Source organism: Macaca thibetana, chromosome X (assembly GCF_024542745.1).
Source record: "Macaca thibetana thibetana isolate TM-01 chromosome X, ASM2454274v1, whole genome shotgun sequence".
In the NCBI taxonomy this organism is placed as follows: domain Eukaryota; kingdom Metazoa; phylum Chordata; class Mammalia; order Primates; family Cercopithecidae; genus Macaca; species Macaca thibetana.
Genome location: NC_065598.1, coordinates 19178043 through 19196894, shown reverse-complemented (window position 1 = coordinate 19196894; position 18852 = coordinate 19178043). Strand labels below are relative to the sequence as shown.

General features: G+C 43.0%; 1 protein-coding gene across 15 annotated transcripts in view; it reads left to right on the top strand.

Moving 5' to 3' along the window:
* The window catches only part of SH3KBP1 (SH3 domain containing kinase binding protein 1), a 363386-nt gene that overhangs the window by 333682 nt on the left and 10852 nt on the right, over positions 1-18852 (top strand). For 10 of the 15 annotated variants that reach the window (XM_050776630.1, XM_050776625.1, XM_050776624.1 and 7 more), the window contains 2 exons: positions 13198-13307; positions 17263-17391. In XM_050776630.1, the coding sequence (XP_050632587.1) occupies positions 13198-13307; positions 17263-17391 (239 nt within the window). The remainder of the gene's footprint in view (positions 1-13197; positions 13308-17262; positions 17392-18852) is intronic. The other 5 variants (XM_050776634.1, XM_050776631.1, XM_050776635.1 and 2 more) reach the window with 1 other exon arrangement.

The following is an 18852-nucleotide window of genomic DNA, read 5'->3' as shown; positions in this document are numbered from 1 at the left end:
ATCAAACGCTTTATACAAAGGAAGTAAAACAGGTTGCGTTTCTGATTGATGGGTTTTTAACCCAGGCAGTCCTCTGAGCATTTTTGGTTCCTTCCTCAAACTTAGAGGCGTAGTTAATGCAGAACAGCTTCTGTGGCTGGCCCTCTCCCTGCATCGCCCTCGAGCCCTCCCCTGGTTCCAGCCTCTCAGGCTCGCAGTGGAGGTGTGCTGCTGAGGAAACAAGGTCAAGCTGGCAACCGGCACTCATTTTGAAAGGCATCCTCCAGTCCTACAAGAGATGGTCCTTCAGGGTCCTTTGAAGGGCCTGATCCTGGGTATAAACTGAGCATCTCCACTTAGACTTTCTCAGTGAAAGATGTTGGTCCTCACCAGAACAGAGGTGCTCACCTCTGCCTATGCGCCCTGCACAGGGTGGTCCTGCTGGCCTTTGGTGGTCCATCGCAGTGGCTGGGTTTGTGCTTAGTTTTGAGGGGTTTCGTGAACATCTTTTACCCCATAACATCCTATAAGCGCAAACTCAGTAAACATTGAGAGTGCCTGTAGGACAAGCCTCACAAATGCTATAGAAACAGGGAGAGGTTACGTCAAAGTGGGGACATGATGGCAAATGTTGCAGAACCTCACTGGAGCAGTGCATTTGGTGGTATGAATTATTCCAGAATACAGAGAGCAAATTAGTGATATCCCACCCAAATGCTCTATACCCACAAGCCTGCAAAATAGTTGACGTGAGAGAGGTGGAGGGACATTTAGGGAGCATCAATTCAGATGGCTCTTGGCTTGGAGAGGGTCACAGCTGTGTGGACTTGCAGGCAGCCCCAAACACTTACCTATGTGCAGAGTCAGCATGTCCTCCCTCCCCTGGTATTGTGGTCGCCTGCATCTCTGTAGCCAGGGCTCTCGTTCATCATTCAGTCTGATGGCTTGAGTGCCTCTACCTTTGCTGCATGCTGAGACTATATTCTAATGCCGTATTCTGGATGTACTGGCTGTACCTACAGATTTAAGAATGCAAATCTGGAGGTACACCTAGTGGATTCAAAGTAGTCTCATAGAACAAAGAGACTTATATAGTGACCTCTGCTGCATCCACAGTATACACCACAGAGGTCTCTCATGGGAACAGGTGATGTTCAGCTCTCAGATCTCACATGGCATTTATTTGGCTTAAGGTGCCACCCTCCCCCCATCCCCTGGCTGTGGGCTCAGGATTGGCAGAGTCCGGTTATGGCTTCCATTTTACTTGCAAATATCCAGAGGAATGTACAACCTACCAGAAAATCGTGCTCAGGCATCCCTTTGTCACATTAAAAGCATTATGGACACACGACATTTTATTAAGTATTTTGTTTTAGTATCACTTTATTAAGTAAATTATCAAAATCCTTATTTAGCCATGGTGTCTCATTAAAGCATGTTCTGGAAACCTTGGCCAAGGTTAGGAGCCTGTGAAGTTTGATTCATTGCAAGAGAAAAGTGATTAGCAGTTAGAAAGTGACATTCATGGGCCCCATTAAAAGGTCATTGGATATGGTAGTGGCAAGCGAAGGTTGGAGTTGGAGGTCAGCAGGATGCCCTGATTTAGAACCAAGCTTACCTTTGCATAACCTGTAGTGACACTCTCTTCATCTCCCCAGGCCTTAGTCATGTCTTCCTGAGGTTCATACTGTTTGGAATTTCACAGACTCATTTACCAAAAAAAAAAAAAAAAAAAAAGGAGGTGGAGGCTTCTAATTTGGGAGACTGCTTGATTTTTCTTTTATTAATGAGGCACATTCAAAATAAACAAATGCCATCTCCTATTGGAAAGGGTATAATCTCCAAGTGTAAAATTGAACAAATTTAGCTTAATGGGAAACTCACAATGTTGACCTTTTTCTCAGTGCATTATGACTGATGATAACCTTGGCACAGACACATGCCAGTTCTTGGCAACTTTTGAAAACCACAGGTCCAGCTCACATCTGCAGAGATAGAAGGTGGTGGGAAAGAGAAATGTTGGGGGCAAGGAAAAGGCCCTAGAGAGAGTCAGGCATTGAAGCAGTAGCTCAGGTAAAAACTAGTGTCCAGAAATGTACAATTAGCAGATTAACTTTTTTTTTTTTATATAGAGATAGGATAACTTATAATTTTTTTCCGAAGAAAAAGTCATGGAGTGTCAGATTTTTAAGAGCATTTTAAATCCTTTTTACCTCAGTCTTCTCCCTTCTCCTGATGTTTACAAATGAGAAATAGCTCAGCAAGTTACCCAGGCTGGTGAATGAGCGCCTGCCAGCCCCTTCTAGCAGTTTTGGGGGACTCTTGTCTCTCCCGGGGTAGTAAAAAGCATACTAGGCTTTGAGACAGAAGGTTTTTCCTCCTCAAATTTTGTAGTAAGTGTAATTTTGGCTTCCATGTAATTCTGGATGTTAGAATATTAGTGTTTCACATATGCATTAACATTCTATATTATGAGTATCAGACTGCTCCCCCTTTTTTTTATTTTTATTTTTTTGAGACAGGGTCTTGCTCTGTTGCCCAGGCTGGAGTGCAGTGGCGCAGTCATAGCTCACTGCAGGCTCAACCTCCCAGGCTCAAGCAATCCTCCTACCTCAGCCTCCCGAGTAGCAGGGACCACAGGTGTACACCATCATGCCCAGCTAATTTTTTATTTTTTGTAAAAATGCATCTCACTATGTTGCGCAGGCTGGTCTCAAACTCCTGGACTCAAGCGATCCTCCCACCTTGGCTTCCCAAAGCGCTGGGATTACAGGCGTGAGTCATTGCACCTGGCCCTGCTTCTCTTATATCTTAGTAAAGTGCTGTTAAAGAAGATGAAATGACCCATACATCTTGCTCTCCAAAAAGAAATGTGCACTCTGCTCTGGCTGCTCGTCCCACTGAAGCTGACCATCGAGCACACCATTGTACCTCCTTGGATCTTGGTTTTTCATCATTAATCCAGGGGCTTGGATGAAATGATCATAAAGAACCCAGTTCAGGCAGGGCATGCGGTCTCATTCCTGTAATCCCAGCACTTTGGGAGGCAGGAGGGATCACTTGAGGCCAGCAGTTCGAGACGAGCCTGGGCAATGTAGGGAAATACTCTGTCTCTACAAAAAAATATTAAAAAGAAAGAACCCAGTGCAGCCTCACAGTCTATGTTTCTCTAACCCTGTCCATTTTTTTTAGCTGAGTTTTCTAGACATTGAGAAAACTGCTGTCTTGGTAGCCTCTGAATCCTCTTTGAAATTAAGTAGCTTATTGTTTCCTTTGTCTCTACTTCAGTTTCTTTAGTTCTGCCAGTTCTTTTAATCTAGAATTGATAATTTGGCCCTTTCTAAGGTTTAATCTAGGGTTTTTTTGGCTTAATGATTTTTTGCTTTTAAGTGATTTGCTGGCTGTATGGAGATTTAAGAAATTGTTAAGGGGTTATGAGCATAACTTTATTATTTTTTTATTTTTAGTGATGGGGTCTTGCTATGTTGCCCAGACTAGACTTGAACTCCTGGGCTCAAGTGATTCTCCTACCTTAGCCTCCTGAGTAGCTGCGACTATAGGCATGCTACTGCACCTGGCTCATGAGCATACCTTTTCGTAAAGTTTTAAAAAGTACTCATTCATCTTTTAAAAGAATTATTTTGATTTTTTTAACCCAAGTTATTACAGGGAAATATAAAAGAGTAGGATGCTTGCCATCCTAAGTAAGTTTGAGATCCTAGAGAAAACCCTGACATGGATACAAGTTCCAGGTTGCAAGTTCTGTTTTCAAATCAGTTGGTTAGTAATTCTTTGCTTCCAATGACATTGAAGGAGGTACCCACTAAGTTGTTTGGTGGTAGACCATTAAAAATAATAATTCCTGGTGATGCTAGACGACAGTCCGGTTTTTGATATATAATTTGCAAGGAGTTCAGAGAACTGAGCGACATTGATAACAAAATTATTTCCATTCTGACCGGGCGTGGTGGCTCACACCTGTAATCCCAGCATTTTGGGAGGCCGAGGAGGGTGGATCACAAGGTCAGGAGTTTGAGACTAGCCTGGCCAATATGGTGAAACCCCGTCTCTACTAAAAATACAAAAATTGGCCCAGTGTGGTGGCAGGTACCTGTAGTCCCAGATACTCGGGAGGCTGAGGCAGGAGAATCACTTGAACCCAGGAGGCGGAGGTTGCAGTGAGCCGAGATCGTGCCACTGCACTCCAGCCTGGGCAACAGAGTGAGACTCCGTCTCAAAAAGAAAAAAAAAAGTTTCCATTTCATCTACTGGACTGGAGTGTAGTGACGCGATCTCAGCTCACTGCAACCTCCGCCTCCTGGGTTCAAGTGATTCTCCTATCTCAGCCTCCAGAGTAGCTAGGATTACAGGCATGGGCCACCATACCCAGCTAAATTTTTTTTGTATTTTTAGTAGAGACGGGGTTTCACCATGTTGGCCAGGCTGATCTTGAGCTCCTGACCTCAAGTGATCCACCAGCCTTGACCTCCCAATGTGCTGGGATTACAGGTGTGAGCCACCATACCCAGCCTCCATTCCATCTACTTCTATTTAAGTAAACAAATTTTCTTGGCACTTATGTCTCTAAAATGAAAACTAGAGAGTTGATACCAAACCATCTCTTCCTTGTATTAAGTAATAATCATACACACATGAAGTGTTTGGGGGAAAAGCCCAATAACATTCTGTTTTGTCATGCTTAAAAATTATTTATCAAAATGTGTGGTATGTGTATATATTTATGTTCTGATCATTTGTATACTAATAATAATGTAATGAGGACTCAATCCAGAAGAAAAATAATTTTTACACTTAGAGTCTTACAATTTCAGGAAAGAAAAAATCTTAAACTTTAATTTCTATACATGTTTTTACAATGGAAAGATGATAAAATAGTTAACAACAGACTTGAAAATAGATTAGGATAAAATTCAGCAGTAGGGGTTGGAAATATGAATTTAAGGAGGAAAAGGAATGATGTAAAATTTCCAACTGTTGGCCGGGCGCGGTGGCTCAAGCCTGTAATCCCAGCACTTTGGGAGGCAGAGACGGGCGGATCACGAGGTCAGGAGATCAAGACCATCCTGGCCTACACGGTGAAACCCTGTCTCTACTAAAAAATACAAAAAGCTAGCCGGGCGAGGTAGCTGGCGCCTGTAGTCCCAGCTACTCGGGAGGCTGAGGCAGGAGAATGGCGTGAACCTGGGAGGCGGAGCTTGCAGTGAGCTGAGATCCCATCACTGCACTCCAACCTGGGCGACAGAGCAAGACTCCGTCTCAAAAAAAAAAAAAAATTTCCAACTGTTAAAATCTTATGATATTTTTAAATGGATGATGGTGGTGGTTAAATTACTGCAGTATTCAAATATATATTGGATATATTTAAGAAATCTATGTAAGTTATATTTTTAAATCTCAATATTTAGAATATAACAGAAATTACATCCTTTGTGAGTAAAACTTACATAAAAGCTTAGATTTCAACTTGATATGTGTGAGGAGTATATACAAGGGTTTCCAAAATTATTTTAGCAAGTACACTGGCTTCATAAATATATCATTTTATACTTACACAAACATTTCTATGGATTAATTTATAGAAGTGACATTGATATATCTGAAGGTGTACACATTTACATTTTGTAGTAGGTATTGCCAAATAGCATACAGAAAGGTAGTGCCGATTTATGTTCCTGTGGATAATAGTGTAACTACTGTTTCCAATAGATAATTACATTATTTACCAGATCACTTTGCATAGCAAATTTGGGCCTGTAGTGAGCAATTTTTAAAGGAATGCAAATGTGGAGAGCTACTTTTCCCCACTTAGCATTGCTTGTCAACAATCCGAGTGAATCACTACTACCTCTCCTCGAAGCAAGACTGCAGTAAGCCGTGTCCCCCCTTTCCCTGATCTAAATTAGGTCCCCATGCTATCATTGCTAATTTCACCTTTTATCATTCTTTCGTAGAAACTAGGAGAATTTGTAATTATACATACAAAAGCCTGTCTCCCTCAGTGGGTTCTTAGCTCCATGTGGGCAGGGAATGTGGCTGTTTTCCACTCCTGTATCCCCCTTTGCCTAGCTCATAGTGTATGCTCAGAAAAATAGCCACTGAATGAATGGGCTGAGCATAAGTGAGGGGAAATTCCAAGATTCAGGATCATAATACACAATCTTCATTGCCACTAGCCACGTGTGACTATTTAAATTTAATTAAATAGCTATACTTACCCATAATCCATGCACTCTGTAACCACGTGGGGCTGGTGGCTACCATTTGAATAGTATATAGATTATAGAAGACTTCAATCATCACAGCAAGTTCTACTGGACAGTGATGATACAGGATGATAGTACGTTCATTCTCAAAACTATCCCTATGCTTGGCACAGAGTAAATACTTAAGAAATGTTTGATTGAATTAATGAGCAAATAAACACTGTATCTCCCTCTCTTATTCTTGAGCTACATGTTTTGATGTAGAATCTGCTTGTACCAAATTGCCAAACATTCTCTGAACTTGCCTAGCACATTACATTTCTTGCCACAGAGTGCCTTGAAGAAGCCAGCCCCTTTTCCTGCTCATTTGAAAACACATTTGAATAAAATAGAAAAAAAACAAGCAATGTTCTGTAGTGGAGAGAATCCCTTGGATGTGAATCTGTGTGTGGGCCCTGTTACTTGTTGGTAGTGACCTTGGGCATGTTTTCTAACCTCTGGCCCTCTGTCTCTTTCTTTGTGGATTATAGTAATGCCCACACAGCATGGGGTTTTGTGCAGATGAAATGAGGGTGTGTGCATGTGAAGCATCTAATAGTGGCATGGCTGGCACATGGAGTTCAAAACAGTAGCTCAAAACTTATTTATGGCCAGGCATGGTGGCTCATGTCTGTAATCCTAGTGCTTTGGGAGGCTGAGGCAGGAGGATTGCTTGAGGCCAGGAGTATGAGATCAGCCTGGGCAATATAGCGAGATCCCATCTCTACCAAAAAATAAGACAAAACAAAAAATAGCTGGGTATGGTAGCTATAACTACCTGGGAGGCTGAGGCAGGAGGGTTGCTTGAGCCCAGGAGTTTGAAGCTATAATACCATGAGCTATGATCACACCACTGCGTGCACTCCAACCTGGGTGACAGAGCGAGACCCTGTCTCTAAAAAAAAAAAAAAAAAAAAACCCTCGAAAACTACTCTCAGCAGCTTGTGTCCTACAAACTTCATACCTGGATTACAAATGAAACACAACAGCTGATCTCCTATATCCTTACACATTTTGGAGGGCTTATTTTCCTGAAGAATCTAATCATTGCTAATCATTTCAGCTAGTGATTCAGCTAACACAGGTGTTCATTTGACCCCCCCCCCCCACAATACTGGGCCCATCTTGATAGTCTGCACAGATTTTCCACACTAGTCAAATGACTGAGGCATGGAGCGAGCCTTCCTCCTCCCATTCAGACTACCTCATGGTGTTTCTGCAATGCAGAGAAAGTACCTGCGGCCCTGTGGGCTTAAAGTTTTCTCATCTTAGACCTTGGGAAAAAAAAACGTAGGGAAGGGGGAATTTCTAGCCTTGCTCTTAGATCCTTGTTTCCAAATCCCACAGCTCCGTTAATGGTGCATGAAAACAGAATTCTATCTGCATGATTTGAAAGGGTTTTCACATGGTCTCTCATTTACGAAAGAATAACCTTATGAAGCTGATGGCTCAGATAATTCTCTCATTTTTTTTTTCTGCTGGAAAATCTGAAGCCTAGAAAGGTTGTTTGTTAATGTGTTTCATAATCATTTTTTGAACACTCACTGCAAGCCATAAGTGGTCTTAAGTCCAGGGAAACAGAGAGAAAAGTCACAGAGAGAAAAGCCACAGCTTCTTCCCTGGCTGGTGGGAGAGGCAGAGAAGTCAATAAGAAATGTCAGTACAGGGCACTAAATGCCGAGATCAGGGTGATGGGTGAGTAGGGATGCACCCAACCCAGGTCTTAGGGTGCAGTCTGGCTTCTTGGAAGAGGACTCAGTTGTGGCACCGAAGGAAATTAGTCGGGAGAGGAAGCCCTGAAGGGGCATACTCAGATCAGGACTGTACACCTCTCTGGTGGCAGCATGTGAGTGGTAAGGGGCTTGAAGTGAAAAATCTATTAACAGTGGTTCCAGGCAAGAAATTCAGTGGCCTTAATAATCTGAGACAGGGTGTGGAGGAGAAGGGATGGCTTCCAGAGATATTGGGAGGTAGCGATGTTGCCAGGTTTTAGCTGTAAGCAAACTTATATCCTAAAGCTCCGTTTAAAGTGCACAGCAACATGCTATAATGAATGCAGAGAATGATTTAGGAGCTCCCAAAGAACTCTGCTGGTGACAGCTAGCCTGACTTAGCCTTTTGACTGTTTCTCCTCTGTGCTTTCAGTGGATGTGCTTTACGTCACCTGTGGTCACTGGTACCATTGCTCCTATCCATGGAAAAAGAGGCTACATTTTCTAATTGAACCAAATAGGGTGTGACTGAAGTTCATGGAAAATGAGCAACTTCATGTGCCATGAAGAGTCAAAGGCCCTTTCCAAGCCAACTCCATCGTGCCCAACATGAATTATCCCCATATGTCTGCAGAGAGTTTGTTGTCCAAGTATCACAAAAGCAAAGGGCCTCTCGTCCTTAGGAAACTAACCTCTTAAAAATACCCCAGCATTTGCCAGTTCAATAGTTTTGGACTGACTTATGGGCATTAAAACCTTTTTCTCTTAAGAGGAAAAATTCCTAGCCAGGCTGAGAAAGCTCATATCAAGTTTCAGCTTGATTCATTTCAAAACCGCCATGAAAATTGGGACATTTTCTCCACACCACGATGGGTTAGTCATGGAAATTCTGCCTTAATCGCAGCTACCATGGCCACAGTCATGAAGCATGTGCTCTGTGCCTCTGAAAAGTGATGTGACAGTATTGGAGAGTTTCTCCCCTTTACTGTCAGAAAGCAGAACTGCATTACAGTTCATGATCTATGAAACATGCCAGGGTAACCTGAGGTTCCCTTTTCAGCAAGCAATCTCATATTTGGTATCTTTTTTTTCTGTATGGCAGTTTGGTTTGGTAGCTGTTTCCAAAAAGTACTCTTTCCCAACTAAAACTATAGAAAGTTAAACTTAGCAGAAATGTGCATTAAGCTGGGTGTGGTGGCTCATGCCTGTAATCCCAGCACTTTGGGAGGCCAAGGTGGGTGGATCACCTGAGGTCAGGAGTTCGACACCAGCCTGGCCAACATGGTGAAACCCCATCTCTACTAAAAATACAAAAATTAGCCAGGCATGGTGGCGCACACCTGTAATCCCAGCTACTCGGGAGGCTGAGGCAGGAAAATTGCTTGAACCCGGGAGGCAGAGGTTGCAGTGAGCTGCAATTGTACCACTGCACTGCAGACTGAGGGACAGAGCAAGACTCTGTCTCAAAAAAAAAAAAATGCATTAAGGGGTTAAGAGTGGCTTCCCCTGAGGGACTTGGACCTTCCTCTTACTCATGAGTGACAGAAATAGAGCAGTCTTCTCTGCCATCTGTCCTGGAGACACTTGCTAAGCGTGGCCAGGCTTCACTGTGCATAGGTCTTCTTAGTGCAAACTTCAACCAGTAAAACAGAATGGGCCAATCCGCTCTCTCTGCATCCATAGCAAAGAATGCTTCTTCAGCCTTGAAGCTGCTCACGTCCTGCTAGGAGCCATTTCTATAAGCTACATTCCTGGGTTTTTTCTTGAGATAGTTCATTCATTTGCTTATTCCTTTATTGACAGAGGAACCAGCATATTTTCCCTAGGGACATTCTAGACTTTGAGAACGCAAGGATGAGTTCCTGCCTTCCTGGGGCTTACAGCCTAAGTGCGGGAGACAGACATCACACTTCTGGGTTGTTTTAAAAGTATAATTCATTACACACTGCCACCTCACACATTCCGAAATCCTAAACTGCCAGGTGGACTTAATTCAGTGAACCCAGGAAGGTCGGGGGTTGGCAAAGATGGACTCCTCCCAGGAGTCCTGGCAGAAGTTTCCTGGTGTGAACTTGTCCACCCCTGCACACAAGTGGACTTACCAAGTCCATCCTAAGAGGGGCCCAAAGCTGTCCCATCCCCTCCCCTGGCTCCCTGCATTCCTCTCCCACCCCACTGTTATGCTGGGTCACATCTCGGGCCTCTTCCTGGCTCCATCTGCAGTGTGTCTGACCTGCCACCAATCATCTGAGCCTTTGGCCACCATTTTCGTCGAGTGCTCCAGCACCTCTGTGGCCTTCCAAATCGGGCCAGCGCTCCTCAGCCCAGCATGGGAGGCCCACTGTTAGAGAGCCCAGGCAGGCTCTATTCACTGGGCCCTGGAACACCCTGTCAGTCACTTGGTGGCCTCTCCACTCCTCCGCTTGGCCAAATCCTCACTCCCTTCCCTCCCCTCAGCCCCCGGCCTCCTCTAGGGCAGTGCTTCTCAGCGTTTGCTGCATGTTCACATCCCCTGGGGAGACTGACACCTGTTTGTGCCCAGGATGCACCCCAGATGGGGTGAGTCAATCCCTAGGATGCAGTGGTGTTTTGTTTTTTTAAATTGTGCAGGTGATTCCTCCATGCAGCTGAGGTGGAGAAGCAGAGTTAATTAGCCTTTTGTTGTTCTTTAATCACTTCATCCTGCTCAGCTTTTGCTCCTGAGCTTGTTTTAGTTTCCTGGACAGAGCCATGATATAGGTTTGTCCAACTCTGCCCCTGATAGCTCCCAGCCAAGGCCCTTGGCAGCTGCCTGTTTGCTGGAACCTTTAACGACCCTCTCTTCCATCTCCTTCCCTGGCTGTCAGTCAGCATCTGCTCCTTGGTTTTTCGTCCTCTCTCCTCTCCCCAAGCCTTCCTCTGCCCCTCGTTATGCCTCTGTCCTCCCCAACCAGCCCCTCTGACCCCCAACAAATTTCACTGTCCTGGGCCTTATTTCCTTCTACCAGAACAGTTGGAGATCTGCATGGATAAGCTGCTAAACTCACTGTATGTAGAGTACATGCAAGGGTATTTGTGCGGTGTTCTTCCATAACAGTAAAACTTAGGAGGGGGAAATGATTTGGAAACTAGCTATCCAACAAATGGGATTGATTAATTGCAGTGCAACAACAATTAAAATATTTACAAAGAATTTTTAGAGACATGGCATATTAGGTTAAGTGAAATAAGCAGAATGCAGTATTACATATAGTATGAGCTATACTATCTATTTATAGGAAAAAAAGCCTGGAGGAAAATATATGAAAATACTAACAGTGCTTGTCTCGATGTGGTAAGATTGTAGTTGACATTTTTTGTTGTTACAATTTCATGTTTTGTTTTTTAAAAATTATACACTGATCATGTATTACATTTGTCATCAGGGGAAAAGTGATTTGAAAAGATGAATTGGGGAGGTTCATGTCAGATGGTGGCTTTTTGCGTCCATCCAAGTGTGTAATGGGGAGTTTTCATTTTAGACAACGTGGACTTACTAGAGGAGAGTCCCAGGGTAGAGTCTGGAGGAGAACCTTTTAAGAAAATAAGTTTCTCCAGCCTGGGCAACATGTCGAAACCCCATTTCTACAAAAACTACACAAATTAGCCAGGTGTGGTGTTGCGTGCCTGTAGGGAGGCCGAGATGGAAGAGTCACCTGAGTCCAGGAGGTTGAGGTTGCAGTGAGCTGAGATCGTGCCACTGCACTCCAGCCTGGGAGACAGAGCAAGACCCTGTCTCAAAAAAAAAAAAAAAAAAAAAAAAAAAAAGAGGGAGGGAGGGAAAGAAAAGAAAGAAAGAAAAAATAATAATAAGGTTCTCTTAAAGGAAGGCCCCTTAGAGGGGTCAGCCCAGTGAGACAGCACTGGAGAAGCACATTCTAGCAGGGGGATTCTTTGCCCTCCCCTGGCACCCTGCTGAGCCAGCTAGAGAGGTGGGTGCCTTTATGAGCCTCACTCAGGTACTGGGTGCTGATGGGCTCCCTCTTGGCTTCAGAGCACCACTGATGTTTTTCTTTGTGCCATCTCTGCAGATGGCTAACCTTTTGTTATACCTGCCTTGCCCTGATAAGAGGAGTTAATTGAGTAATTATTCATTCATCAGGTGCTAGGATAATGTCACTTAATATAATCTCAGGTGTAATTTAATGGCTTCTCCTGACCAGTGCTTGATTTTGCATATCGTACTAAAGAAAATAGTTTGCAGATAACACCTGCCTGTTCATTAATAGAATAAAGCTGTCACACAGCCAGACCACTTATTATAATCATCAGCAAAAGAATTCTCCCCAAAATAAAGTGAGGGGAAATGCACATAATCTTTTTTAACTTCTCTGTCCTGGACCAGTATAGCTGCAGTTATGGCAGTTAGGATGTTTTTAGCTGCAAATAAAGAATATCTTATTGAAACTGGCTGAAATAACAGGGGTTTGTTAATTTCACATGGCAAGAAGTCTGGGCACTAGATCATCCCAGGGGTGCAACCCATCGGGGTTGTCAGTTAACATTCCATTTTTCTGCCTCGCCGTCCTGTGACTAGATAGCCACATGGTCACAAGATGGCTGCCACAGCTCCAGACATCCCATCCTTACAGTAGCATCCCAGGCAGGAAAGAAGAGGAACAGCAACACAAAAGGCCTTCTCACTTGCCTCTCTCTGGACTGAGAGAAAAATCTGTTTCCCACAGGCTCTCAGTATACTGCCCTGTATTGCTCAGTAACTCAAATTGGACTACATAGCTGCCTCTAGACCAGTCACAAGTGCAGAGGAGCAGGACTGCCATCTCTTCTTGTCTTTTGGAATCAATGACTGGCATCCACTTGCCTGTGGCTGTTGTACCTTGTAATAACTGCCTTTTGTGTCGAGACTGCCAGAGTGTTCTGTCTACTAAAATGGACTTGGATTTGTGGAAAAAAGAGGATTCTTCCTCTAATCCTCTTTCTGTAGCTTTTTAAAGATTTATGGATATAGCTGTAGAAGAGAAAAAGAAAAATCCTGTTTCTCTCTCTTCCATGCAATAGCTTGTTAAACTAAGAAGGAAATGATTATCCCATTCAGTTTGAATCCTGTTTATTGAATGACCAAAGGATGTAAACAGCCTTTATAAAAGATGAAGTGTAATCCATACAGAAATGATTATTATTGAGAAAAAGAGGTGCTTATGACATATCATAAGAGCCTTTGCTCCTATTTTGGCTCTTAAAACTCTGTTTTACTTTTGTTTTAGACTTAGAAGGTTTTGACTCCGTGGTATCATCTACTGAGAAACTCAGTCATCCGACCACAAGCAGACCAAAAGCTACGGGGAGGCGGCCTCCGTCCCAGTCCCTCACATCTGTAAGTGTCTCCTCATACTGTATGTCCCCTTACTTCTCTACAGCTGAAAAGCAGGACAGATTAGAGACTCTAGCTAAGGACTCTTCTGCAAGCAGCCGATTTGAGGACACCCCAGGAGAGGGAGGCCATGAGATACACTGCCAACCAAAAGTGATTTCAGAGTCTTCTTGAGTCAAGCAGCATTTCTTTCTATTTGTTCTTTGTGTTTCTGCCAGCAAGGTAGGCGCTCCCTATTCCCACCTTCCTTTTCTTTCCTTCCAGACTGATTCTTATTTGAACCTGAAATGAAAAGGGTAAGAAAAAAAATCACGTTTTATGGTGGGGAAAGGAGAATGAAGCTGGTTTGGTCTGTAAACAAAACAAAACTTTACTAAATAAAGATCTGCTCCTATATAGCATCAGGCAGCAGCCGAACCTTTCTCTCAAATCCCCGTTGCCTGTACCCCTCCACAGAATACCACGCAGACCTTCAGGAGATTGTTTTCAAACATATGAGGCACCTGATGATGAAGGAGAGACCGATTGGAACACTCAGGATAACCCATAGAAGATTTTTGTTTGGGTCGTTTTGAATGACTTTTTATTGCGAACCTAGTACACACTTATTGTACCAAATTTGAACTAAAAAATGCATGAAGAAGAAAGTTACCTGTCATCCTGCTCCCCAGTGCAAAGAACTGTTAACTTTTTGCTATACAGCCTTAGCTTTTTTTAAAAAACAAATTGTATCTATAAAATTATTTCTTCACAAATAGAATTATGTAATATGCATCATTTTGAAACTTGCTTTTCTCCTCTTCTGTTGTGTTCCTTTCTCCCCAGTCATGACACATTCTTCCCTGACATCACATTTCATGGCTGCCCATTTTTCTAACCTATGAGTATGTGAGTGTTTAGCCAATATACCACTATTGGGCATTTATGTTTTTTCCAGTTCCTCATTATAAACAACACTCAAATGAATGTCACTGCAGAAAAATCTTGATGCTGTTCTAAAATTATTGACTTGGGTAAAAATTTTCTGGAAGTGGGTCAAAGGGAAATGTATGCTTTGCTTTTGCCACAGGTTGTTCCGTCCCCTCCAAGCTCACCTTCCACAAGTTGTGTCTGTGTATAAGATCTCTCTCTCTCTCTCTTTTTCTCTCTCTCCCTCTCTCTCTCTCTGTATCTGTTTATTTCTGTGTAGCACATTGCCTTGTTCCAGTGAGTCTAATTCCTTATAACCTCTACCCAGATAAACCAAGGAATTAACCTTTTGCAGGTTTCCCAGGACACATCCTATTTTCATGTCATCACTGATCCCACCTAAGGTGTCATCATTTAGAAGAAAAAGAATGTCACTTCCTTGGAACCTCTTCTCTCATGTCTAGAGTCTGGAAGTATGGTTTGAGTCATCCTATTTTTCCTCTTAGTATGAAACAAATCTAACTTTGCATTGACACATTTTTGGGTGAAAGACTTTTAAAAGTAGCTGACTTTTTTTTACTGTTATACAGACTTCTCTGTCAACACCACCTTCTTTCCCCTCTCCCTCTCACCTTTTCACACCCCACCCCAACACCCCCCTTATACCCACGACCTGTTTAGTTGCTTCTTAGTATCTCTATATTTTGTTTTTCAATCCTACCTCCTCCATCTTCTCTATAAATCCTTCATCATTTTTGTCTTCCTTCCAAATCCGTCCCAACTTTTCAAGGTCTAGAGAGCCTTGTGACTTCCAGAATTACAGACAGGTTTAAATTACCATCTCTTGTCTCATCTTTGGTCCATACATCCCATGCCTGAGAGTTCGTATGTATTTGGGGGATGTGGTAAGGACATATCATCTTCACTGCCTTCAGACTACACAGTTGTTCATTCATTCAATAAATCTTTATAGAAATCTATCCCCTATGGGCTCGGCACTGTGCCAGGTACCAAAGATACAAGTGGAATGAAAAGCACATGGTCACTGTCTGCAAGAAGCTTATGACACAGTGACTCGAAGTTTGACATTTTATATGAAGTGATTTCATTTGCAGACTTAGAACAAAAGGATATATTTGTGCTTTAAAGTATAAATATTGTATTCTCTTCCCCTCATTCCCATTCATCCCCACTTGGATGTGTACTTTGAATTCCTATTTAGTCTTCTTCCAGTTAGCACCTGTGGATTTTTCATAGGCAAGTGGAGGCTTAGTGGATATGGGCATATTCCTCAAAGGCCACTGGGGGGAATGATGGAGGAAATATACCAGTCATGATTCCCCAGCCTGGGGCCTCTGACCCTAGCTGAAGCTCTTTATGCTTATAGGATTCAAAGAGCAAGCTTTGATTGGCAGCTCATGAACCCTAGGTTGTATTGAAGGGAACTGGCTTTTTGAATAAAATCTCAAAATGAAAGGATCCAGGCATGGTATGGTGGCTAAGCAGTTAAGCCTAGATTAATAAGAAGGCTTGGTGGTGGGGGAAACGTTATTCTAGGTAATTGGATTTTCAGATTAAATGAAGATTAACAAATAAAACCTGTTAAATTGAAAACTTTGCTTAAAAATTCCCTAAAATGCATTAGATTTCTGCCTTAAGTAAACAGAAGAAAACATACAATATTTTTGGGTGTAATTTTTCTATAATGATGCCAAGTGGTGACTTTAAATGGGACTGTTTTTCTACCACCAGGGTAGAAAGCATAGAGATGAAGCTGAAGATGAGCTTGTCCAAAGAGATCTCTGGAAGATTCTTCATTCTAAAGGATTCCTTGCTATAGGAACTCTTATTTTAATTTGCTTTGTTCTAAAATAGGGAAATTCTAGCCCAGTGATCATCTATGACCAAGTGAATTCCAGTGAATTGGTCCAGAATTTTTTTTTTCAGACAGGGTCCTGCTCTTTTGTCCAGGCTGGAGTGCAATAGTGCAGTGTCAATGGCTCACTGCAGCCTCGACCTCTGGGGCTCAAGTGATCCTTCCACCTCAGCCTCCCGAGTAGCTGGGACTTCAGGTGCACACCACCGTGCCTGGCTAATTTTTGTATTTTTCGTAGAGATGGAGTTTTGCCATGTTGCCCAGGCTGGTCCCAAATTCCTGGGCTCAAGAGATCCTCCCACCTCAGCCTCCCAAAGTGTTGGGATTACAGTCATGAGCCACCACGCCTGGCCTCATCTGGCTTTTTTATCTTTACAGTGATCTTCATAGTGAGGCAGAAAGAACAGGGGTGTCGTCCTATATTTTACCAAAAGGTGCTGCCATTCTGTAAATATACTGTAGCAATACAGACTCCAAAATGAATGTTGACTGTCAGCAATAATGAGCGCAGAGATTTAGCAGCAGGTACCAAAGGAGATATGAGCTTGTTGCACTAGCGAGCAGGGCTGTGCTCTCAAGCTGAGGAAACACCGGTCACTGGACCACAGCCTGGTGAGCCCTTATCCCTGGAAATGGTTTTCTCTCAGACACATCCTTTAGGGCACTTCCGTATGCAGCAGATTTAGCAATCCTGGAAAAGGTCAAGGAAAAGGAAGAGGAGGGAATGGAGGAGAGGCAGATTAGAGCAGCCTCTTGTTGACCTGTGTGGGGTTCTTCCCTGGTGGACTGTCAGCCCTGTGAGGGCAGGCATTCTGTGTGGCATGTCACTAAGTCTGCAGTACAAGCTCAGTGCTTGGCACATGGTAGCAAATGTTTAGAGGAAGGAGCAGGAAAGGATGGACGATGGATGCTTGCAAGGCTGAAGTGATTGATGGACATCAGTGGCAAGATCCCTGGTTTAGGAAACCTTGCTTCTTAGTCGCAGTTCTGCCACTAATCAGCTCTGTGACTTGAGCGCGTGGATAACAGCACACTTTTTTGCCTCACAGGGTTATTGTGAGAAGACAAAATAGCAGTGTCGAGGGCTTTGGAAAGCACATAGCATTATATTCACGAAAGCGGTGTCAGCTAAGGTGTAATTCTGACAAAAGCATTTTCTTTTGGCTTTATCAGTCATCCCTTTCAAGCCCTGATATCTTCGACTCCCCAAGTCCCGAAGAGGATAAGGAGGAACACATTTCACTTGCGCACAGAGGAGTGGACGCGTCAAAGAAAACTTCCAAGACTGTTACCATATCCCAAGTGAGTGACTAGCCATGGCGAGGGTGTCCCTGTCATTTCATGCATGTGCTAATGATGGGTTATAAACCAAACAAAGATACACAGACAGTGCAGGTGTTTGTCATTCTTCAATGACAGCGATTCTATTACTCATCAAAATCCTTGAGGCATGTTGCAGTCTCCAAAACTAGGCACAATCCCTGAGATACAAGTTCAGTTGTTTATTTCCCATGTTTCTCTCTTGTGGTTTGATCTCCTCTTCATACCATCACACACACATTCACAAATGCCTTCACACACTACCACCATCACCACAACCAGAACAATTTAAAAAGCCTTGAGATGTCTAGAGAGAAGACATTAAATATATTAAATGCTGTGCCCTCTGCCCACAGATCTTGTCTTTTATGTTCAAAGCTGGTCACAAATTATAGTTGGAAGATCACAAATATAGATAACTAATGTGGTCTCTTAAAGAAAATTGATTTGGATTCACATTCTATGATAAATTTATAGTCTAAAAACACTTTAATTTTATTCCATGCCCAGAGAATAGTATAGATACTTTAAGTTATTAGTTTATGAGAAACAAGGAAGACATTTAGCTCTTGGCTACTGCATGTAACTTTTGAGGAGCATCTTTTTTTTTTTTTTTTTTTTTTTTTTTTTTTTTTTTTTTTTTTTTTTTGAGACGGAGTCTCACTGTGTCTCCCAGGCTGGAGTGCAGTGGCGTGATCTCGGCTCACTGCAAGCTCCGCCTCCCGGATTCACGCCATTCTCCCGCCTCAGCCTCCCAAGTAGCTGGGACTACAGGTGCCCGCCACCACGCCCGGCTAGTTTTTTGTATTTTTAGTAGAGACGGGGTTTCACCACGTTAGCCAGGATAGTCTCGATTTCCTGACCTCGTGATCCACCCGCCTCGGCCTCCCAAAGTGCTGGGATTACAGGCTTGAGCCACCGCGCCCGGCCTTGAGGAGCATCTTGTATAAATTCTCTTCTTCGTATGAATATGAATCAAGATTTTAAAATTCCATTTTCTCCCACTAAGCAAACCAAGTCAACTGGAATTATTTTCTCTGAATATTAGCAACTTCTTTCTGTCTAAAAGCAGAAAACTGTAGTCACTTGAAGCAGGAATAGCACAAAGAAATTAGTTTACCGTGGAATTTTCCTTCTCCGTAGATTTAAGAATTTACATGTATAGATTTTCTTACAAATCTGATACAGTATGCAAAATGTGATCCTATACAACAGATCAACTGTTATTATTCACAAAACCAAAGCATTCTTTCTTTATAAAAGGATTCCATTTGCAGAAATTGGATTTAGACCCGTTTTTTCTGGTGACTGTAGGTATAGGTTCATTCTGACATCCCTGGGGTGTCTCTACGGTGACATCTACTGGTGGACAGTGGGTTTTCACGGTTCTGATTTGCACAGTTCTATCGCATTAGCCTATTTCACTTCCCTGGAGTTGTCATG